This window comes from Pogona vitticeps, chromosome 9, assembly GCF_051106095.1.
Source record: "Pogona vitticeps strain Pit_001003342236 chromosome 9, PviZW2.1, whole genome shotgun sequence".
Lineage (NCBI taxonomy): Eukaryota > Metazoa > Chordata > Lepidosauria > Squamata > Agamidae > Pogona > Pogona vitticeps.
In genome coordinates, this window is record NC_135791.1 from 15,091,711 (window position 1) to 15,100,564 (window position 8,854).

Genomic DNA, 8,854 nt, shown 5'->3' on the forward strand with positions numbered 1-8,854 from the left:
CCGCAATTGTATCCTTTCAACCGTGAAATTCTGACTCATCTCAACTGTTTTCTCACCCTACACTGAAGTCTTTTCTCAAAGGCCTCAATAACTTAAGGCCACCTGTTAAGCCATCAATTCCGCAGTGGTCATTGCGCCTGGTGTTACATGCCCTTATGCACCCTTTGAACCTATGGCTACCTGTGATCTCCGACTGTTGTCCTTTAAGTCTCTATTTTTGGTAGTCATCACATCAGCTAGATGGGCGAGTGAACTGGCTGCCCTTAGGTCTGACCAGCCCTTCTTACAATTTTATAAGGACAAAGTTGTGTTGCTCCCAAATGTTTCATTCTTACCTAAGATAGTCACGGACTTTCACATCAGTCAACCTTTGTTACTCCCAACTATTTTCTCTGATCCTTTGACAGACACTGAGCACATGCTCCATACCCTTGATGTACGACATGCACTAGCGTTCTATGTATCTCGGACTAAAGAGTTCGTGTGTTTTTATGGACGGAAGAAAGGCCTTTCTGCCTCATCGTCAGCGCTGTCCAGATGGCTTGTCTCCACCATTTTTTAGCCTATGACCTTCAACATAAGATTCCACCTGAAGGCCTTAGGGCTCACTCCACCAGAGCCATGGCTTCATCAACAGCCCAACTACATAGTGTTGATGTACCTGACATGTGCAGGACTGCCACTTGGTCTAATGTCTCGACCTTCATCACTCACTACAGACTGCGAGCAAACACTGGTTCGAAAACACACGTGTAAGCCTGGACAGAGAGCAATCAGGAGTTTGCACACGCTAAAATGGGCTGAGTGAGTCCAAACTCAGCTAGCCATGCTACAACACTCCATCTTACAAGTCTGCCCACATAAGAACACCCTTGTACTCTCAGATATTACTGTGAAAAGATCAAGTGGGCTTTGTAGTCCTTAGACTTAACTTGCACCACTGGCTGGACTCCTTAAGTATGCTAGGCCGAGGCAGCACTCTCAGATGACCCTAAGACAAGTGTACTGTTCAGAAAACCAATTGAGTTTTATAATCTTTAATTTATTAAAGAATAAGCATGTTACTAGGTATCAAAATCAAACTAAGTTAAGGCAAGTAAATAAGCATTGTGTTAGTTATTTACAACTCTGTAGTGAGGCAAAGAAAACATGAAAAATAGAAAAGTGTTCAAAAACCTTACAAAAACACAAAAAGCCATTAAAAAGAATAAAAACAGTTCCAGTCCAGTAATTCATTAGTAAAAACAAAATAATCCAAGTAGGTTATAAAAAGGCTATAGTCCTCAGTGATCCTGTAGAACAAGAATCCTGTACTAAAAAGAAAAATTCAGTAAAAGTCCCATTGTCCTTAGAAAAGTCCAAGAGTATAGTCCATGTGAAGCATTTCAAGAAAAGAAGTCCATAAAGGATATTCCATAGGCAACAGTCCATAGGAAATAGTCCATGCATAGTCCTTAGGAAAAAGCCCATAAGTCCAAGGGTAATCCAGTATAGTAAAGGTTAGTCCCATGTGTCACGAATGAATGAAGAGTCGGTCTTGAATGACAATGTCCATAGGCAAAAAGTTCCTTTTTCAAGAGTAACTGGCAAGGGCTTATCGCACCTTCCCACGATGTCATCCAATCAGAGTTCGTTACTAGGCAAACAGTCCTGTTGCACCACATGACTTCTTTCCCATACACACCAGATGTTATTTGGGTTTACTGTGGTTTCGCAAAAAAGTCACAACAATTCCCATCTAATCACACCGTGTCCTTTTCTCAGGCTATCCGAATAACATTCTCTCTGCTTGCCTAGAAAACAACCTGTCTCCATAGCATAAATACTTTATACAAAGAAACAAGATGGAACCTCTCTTGCTCATTTCTTAATTACCAACCCCATATTTCTTACAAGACTTTAACTCAAAAACCCATCTCATCACACAGACTAGACCTGAGGGCTAAGAAAGAGACAAGTTTCGGGAGAGCAGTGTTGACATCCGTCCTCCAGTGATGGCCCTCCTACCGGTAAGTGAGCGTGCTAGTCACCCTTTTGTGTGCATTCACAGAGGCCACGATGAAGAAAGACAGGTTACTTACCTGTAACCATGGTTCTTCAAGTGGACCTCTGTGAATTCACACAATCCCACCCGGCCTCACCACTATCCGTCACTGGTAATGTCTGGCTCATGCTCAGTTTAGTGTGGCGGATAAATGGAACTGAGGCTTTGGTGGGCGGAGCATGCGCAGTAGGGGCAAGCTAAACATTGTTACTTTTCTAAGCTCAAAAATATTCCGAGAGGTCCAGACCAGGCGCTGACTTAACCCTTTTGTGTGAATTCACAGAGGTCCACTTGAAGAACCATGGTTACAGGTAAGTAACTTGTCTTTTCTAGATCTTTTACTATCCTGCTTACCATCCTCTGAAGACATTTTAGCTTGGCAAGATCCTTTCTAGTCTTTTGTGCCCAGAACTAGGCATAGTATTCCAAATGAATTATGCTCAGAACAGAGTGATAGTATTATTTCTTTTGATCTTAACACTATAATTCTGTTGATGCAACTAAATACTTTTTCCCTCTTCTGCATTACACTTTTCCCATCCATGGAAAAGAAGTGTATAAGATCATTTAGCTGTACATTGGCTGAGTTCTTCCAACTTGGAGCTGTAATAGAGCAGAGCTCCAAATTATCAGTACAGTGGTGCCTCGCATTACGACGTTAATTCGTTCCAGCGAAATCGCTGTAAAACGAAAACATCATAATGCGATTTTAAAAGCCCATAGAAACGCATTAAAACGCGATTAATGCGTTCCTAGGGGCTTCAAACTCACTGTCCAGCGAAGATCCTCCATAGCGTGGCCATTTTCGCTGCCTGTGCAGTGAGGAATTCGCCCCAGAAAACAGCGGGTGGCCATTTTGTTTACCCGGCAGCCATTTTGAAACTGCCGATCCGCTGTTAAAAAATCATCGCCAAGCGAAATTCCCCCATAGGGAACATTGTTTTGCGATCATTTTTGCGATCACAAAAAGTTCATTGTAAAGCAATGTCATCGTCAAACGGAGCGCCCGTCTTGCGGGGCACCACTGTACTTTGCAAAGCTTGCAGAGAGCCAACAAAAAGGGGGGGTTTGAAATCTTGTCCTGACTGAAGAACTAAACTCTCTGACAATTGCATTTTCATCTTTTTATAACTATGCCATTATGCTTAAAAATGTGAGTTAAAAAATGTGACCTCCGTTGATTTACAGAACTTCTTGCCATTCTCCACATTGAAAGCAGAATTATGCTAATAATAATAATCTTAATCTTAGAACTGGAGCCAGCCCTCAACTCTATACATTGCAGCATGTGCTAGCAGTGCAAGGATTGACAAATCACCACACCAATATAGTCTTTTCTACTCTGTGTTTCCAGGAAATCGATGGCAAAGCTTTGCTTTTATTGCGCAGTGACATGATGATGAAGTACATGGGCTTGAAGCTGGGGCCAGCACTGAAGCTCACCTATCATATTGACAAGTTGAAACAGGGCAAGTTCTGAAGAGGAGACAAATTCTCCTGGTGTAGTCTTGACCAAAGTGGTGGTCCCAGCTGCCCACACCGGCAGATAACTCATACCTACATTCCCCAGCCACCTTATTGCAATTGATAAGGACACTGTCTTTGCCAACACAGAAGAGGTGTCCTGGAGGAAAACCCTGCACACCCCAGACCAGGAACCGAAAATCAAAGACTTTTTGCTACAAAGGATCGGATTTTTCTTCTGCTGTTTGATAGCAGAGTTTGGGACCACAATCCACTTTACAAAATTGCTCTTTGTGTGCATGGAGCTCTGGCCCAGCTACACCAGAGTCTCCCACTGGACTTTTTGACCCTTCTTTTTCAGATGCACTGAGTTCTTTTACTGTCCTCAAGAATCTTCTTCATGTTGCATTGAGTGCTTTTTGGACTCAAATTGGGCAATGACAGGTGGCGATGTTCCTTTTTCTGTGCCATATGGAAATTACTGCAGAGAATCAGCTCTGGCCTAAGACAAACAGCTGCCGCTAACCATATTGTTCACTCCCTTAGGGTGGGTTGGATTATGGCCAGGAAAACTTCCTTAGACCTCCCATGCGGGTATAGATATCTCTTTTCACCTCCATGGAGGTCTCAAGCTAGCAGTTTCCATTTGTTGCTGCCATAAGGGCAGAAAAATGTTAATATTTATTTGGAGTAAGGGGAGAGAAATTATAAAGCATACAGCACTAAATTTGTGTTAGTATCACCATCATCCACTGTTCTATCTCTATAAGTAAGCTGGAAGGAATGAGGAGGATCCTTTACCTAAGTGTCAGATCAGACAACTGAACATCCCATCCCTCCTCCTTGAGTCTGAAATGTTTTTCTACTTGCTGTTGAAATGGCAACTGTTTTAACTTTTTTTCTGGGGAATTAAATATTTCTTATTCAGTGATGGTACCATTTAACTTTCCCCTCCAGTTCTTGCTGTACCTACCTGGTAGGTATATAGGATGTTGACTTGATGAGAAAAAGAGTTTAGAATGGTTTGTTCTTCTTCCAACTCAAGTGGTGGAACATGATTTGCTTTGGTTGTATGTAATCTGGAAAATGTTTACTGTATTTATTTTTACAGCACTTCATCAGTGTCCTCATAGTTGAGGGCTGGTGTTGCTGGCAGAATGAAACATAGGAAAAAAACAGCAACAAGCTGATGCCCTAAAACTATCCTCCTGTTGAGATCCATGACTTCAGTCTTCTTTGTTTCCAGAAAGCAAAAGAGGTGGTGGTTTCTTCCACCACTTCCAGAATAAAGTAAACAACAAAAAAGTATGCTGCTTATATACTGTCCCATACTGCTTAAAGCACACTCTGAGTGTTTTAATGAAAAAGGCTAAACATTGACCCCCCCTAGTGGGCTCAGTACTCATTTTACCATCATTCGAAAGATGGAAGCCTGCGTGAATCTCGAGCCATCTTCCAGTATTTGCTGGGATTGAGTTCTAACCATCAGCAGGGTTTTAACTGTAATACTAGTTTAACTACTGTGCCACATTGGGCAGGCGGGCGGGCAGGTAGGCAGGAAGGAGGTCTAGGTAAAAGGGAGGAGGAAGGGGAGGAAGGGGAGCTCAGGAAGGAAGGAAGGAGCTGATGCTGCACGGAAGGGAGGAAAGGGGGAGGTGGTGCTAGATGGAAGGAAGGAGGGGAGGGAAGGAAGGAAAGAAGAAGTTGCGGGAGGGAGGGAGAGAGGGAACTGATGCTGAATAGAAGAAATGCAGGAATTTACGAACTCATGGAAAAGGAAGGAAGGAGCTGATTCTGGATGGAGAAAGCAGAGAGGGAAGGAGGAGTTGCACAGGAGAAAGGGAGGAGATGAAGGAAGGAGCTGATACTGAACCAAATGAAGGATGGCCCTCATTCTGGATGATAGTAAGGAAGAGAGAAAGGAAGGGAGGAGCTGATGCTGCTTCTGTATGGAAGGAAGGGAGGGGGAGGAGCTGATGCTGATGCTGCATGGAAGAAAGGATGTTGCATGAGAGGAGCTCCAATCTACATCGTGGTCATTTCATCACCACCAGCTCTCTGGCTCTACTTTGTAGGAGAAGACATGTAAGACCGATAATGTCAATGACCTTTCCATTCCAAAGATCAACCAGGGATTCAAAGGAATCACCCACCAGGGTGAGAGGAAATGCCCCAAGAGCAACCAGGAAACCATTTGGATCCATCAATTGTCTTGGGTGAACTGTCTTAGTCTGACCCCCACCCCACCCCTGCAATAGCTCTGCATTTGAGTGAGTACAAATCACACCGGATAATGTTCTGTCTAAGGCAGTGGAACTACAGAAAGTTCTTCCACTTCCAGGTCACTGACATCTATGCTGTTATAGAGGATCAGGTCTAAGTGTGGCCTGCAGTAGGACACATATTATTTGGGACAGAACCATGGCCATCATGGAGGACATGAAGTCTTGAGCCACCCCTGGCAAAGCTGCCATGGCATGGACATGGCAGTCACCCAGCATAACAAGCTCAGGGGAGTCCAACACCACCCCTGATACCAGTTCACTTAGCTCTGGAAGAGAGGCTGTCGCACCACAGCTTGTTACACAAAGAGGATCCTTATTCCGTTCTTGGCTTCTACTTTCAGAAGCATATATTCAAACTTGGGAAATTGCAAAGTAAATCCTGGTGGATAAAAGCACAGTGAAATTCACACCATCAGCCATATGCAACCAAATCTATGTAATGCAAGCGAAGTCAGCATGCTTATACAGTATCAGGGTGACTGTTGTTTTCCCATTAACAGCAGCACTTTCAGCTCAGGAATCCTATCACCAAGGCTATCCAAACAATTTAATTTTGAGGGTAGCTTAGGGGCAACCAATAACTTCGTGTTCTTACAGTGTCATAATTCTGCCGAAAAAAGAGAGGTCTTGGCTTCTCTGATCCTATTCTGCTATATTCGCACAGGAAATTTGATAAGTTGGGTGGAAACTGATCTACAGCTTATCATGCATCGGCTCTATTGCTTTTGTTTTGGAGGATTGCTGTCATTGGGGTAATCCTGGAAAGGTGACTTCCTCTATCTTGCACAGTTCTAGGTCATAAGATGTAACTGACAGATGTGAGTTAATGCCCCTTGTTCACTATCACAACTGGTTCCAGAGTTATTCAATTTAGGTAATTGTCCTCAGGTTTCATATGCAGGCCACTAGGGGGTTGACGTAGGCTCATTGTCCTCTCTTTAGCTCTCATTAAGTCTTTTAACACCAGGCATTCTAAACGGTTTATAACCCTTTTCCACATCACAGTACCGGGCTGTGGCCTTGGCAGGACCAGGCTGCAGAGATCTTCCAACCTCCTGCATGCACTCCCCCCACATACAGCCCACCTCCTGCATGCATGGGTGCCCCACCCACCCACACATGCACACATGGGTGCCCCTCCCACCTATGAGTGCATGCCACCCATGTATGCGTGCACATGAGTGCCCCTGCCCACCCATGAGCGCACCCTGACCACCCACATGGGGGGTACCCACCACAGATCCCACCCACCCCAACCAGTTCACGGTTTAGAAAAGTTTGGGGACCACTGGTTTATAAGATGATAATCCTATAAGGAGCCAAAGGAGGACAATAGGTTAATTTCAAGCTCTTCTTCTGGCCATCTGTTTTTTGTAGTGCCTCTGTTTGTCAGGTTTTATAGGAGACAGTTGTCTTGTGGGAAGTGAATAAGGTCTTTGTGTTGGCTGCCTTCATGGAAGGAGTCAGGTTAACTGGGGTGAGTTGATCCAATACACTTCAGATGGTTATGAAGTTCACTTTCACCTTTGTGGGGTGACTTGTGAAGCCTTTTTCAAGATCTTACATTTCAGATACGTATAAGAGTGTTGTTGTGGTGCTGCCCCAGCCTCCCTAAGGAGCGCTTAGCACTCAGTCAGAGAGTTCAACAGGCCCCTTACCTACCACCTTTGTGCTGAGGCAAGTCCCAAGACCTCAGCATTGCATAGTATAAGCCCTTTGAACAAGTCTGACTTTAAAAGAACACTTTACCTTTACCTAGTACTTTGCAAGTACAGACACATGGGCTTTGTGATTCCTTAGAACTCACAACAGCTCAGTTAGGTGGGACTCTTAAAAATAGGTAGTTTGTGGCCCTCTCCACTCCCTGGATTTAGCCAGACCCTGATGTTCAAGAGACCAGTCCTTTTGTAAGAATTTTTATTATTTTTTATTAGAAAAATAGAGTTTCATGAAATCCGTTTATATTGCTGAAGCTTTAGCATAAAGAACATACTCAAAGATTATTACAGTTAAATAAAATAACTAATTCCCATTAAAATAAAAAAACACTACTAAGGTGGGCTAGCCCCACCTCCTTCTTTCTCTTTACTTACATTCTCTCTCCTTCAAGCCACATGCTCAAACCATCAAGTTCTTTCTCTCTCCCATCATCATGGATCGAACCTCTCCCATATAATCCATTGTACATTTTCTACATTTTCTTAACTCCTCCCTTCTTCTTGACTCTTCATATCTGTTAACCAATTAGCCTCAAGGGGCTGTAACACCTTCCTACACCCTCAATTCCCATGAAAATCCAAGTGATTTATCACTTCTCCAATTAGGTCAGAATGTTGAGTCTTCCACGGGGCTCTTTGTCCAACCTTGACCTTTATCTCGAACCACACTGTATAGGTGTTCAGAAAAACGCTCTCATAGCAGATAGAAAAACACATTCCAATGCCTCTCAAATCATCTTTACACAGAACCTGTATAACTCCATCTTACATTTCTCTGACTACATATCCCACACTGTTTCAACTCCATCACAGTTGTTTTTCCTGATTCCTAATGTGTGGTTTCTGGAAGCATGCTTGAACATACACAAGGGGATTCGATTTGTACAGAAATGTAAAGAAAAACATAGTGAGTTGGACCCAATGATCTCAAGGTTTAGAAGATCAATGGATTCTGGTGCTGAATTAGTGAAGAATGCCAAGTGTCCCTTTCCACTCCTTTTTGAGGACCAGTCAATATGGTTGTGGGTTCCAGCTCTGGTTTGAAGGAGGACAGTGTTTATGCTGAGCTCCACTCCCTTTTCTTTTAACTTTCATTTTAATTCTTTAATCCTATATCTGAAATGTTCCCACTATCTCATTGTAAATGTTTTGCTGGAGGAGCAGCTTCCCATCTGTTCCAAGGTTGAAACAGCAAACATTTGTGGGAGGAGAGAAACTGTAACTTGGTTGAGGTTTTTTTACTACATCTTACAGAGGTTCCAAGCTTTTCTTTGTTCAGCCTGGAGTGGAAGGAGGAAAGATTTACAATTCATGTGGATTTACAATTAGGAGCTGGAGAATTG

The 8,854-nt window shown here is 43.3% G+C and overlaps 1 protein-coding gene across 12 annotated transcripts in view; it reads left to right on the top strand.

Moving 5' to 3' along the window:
- SCMH1 (Scm polycomb group protein homolog 1) overlaps positions 1-4,452 on the top strand; it is a 270,467-nt gene extending 266,015 nt beyond the window's left edge. For 10 of the 12 annotated variants that reach the window (XM_072980285.2, XM_078380211.1, XM_078380213.1 and 7 more), the window contains one exon: positions 3,399-4,452. In XM_072980285.2, coding sequence (XP_072836386.1) covers positions 3,399-3,524 — 126 coding nt within the window. In that variant the 3' untranslated portion in view covers positions 3,525-4,452. The remainder of the gene's footprint in view (positions 1-3,398) is intronic. The other 2 variants (XR_012081153.2, XR_013538465.1) reach the window with 1 other exon arrangement.
- Positions 4,453-8,854: the final 4,402 nt, after the last annotated feature.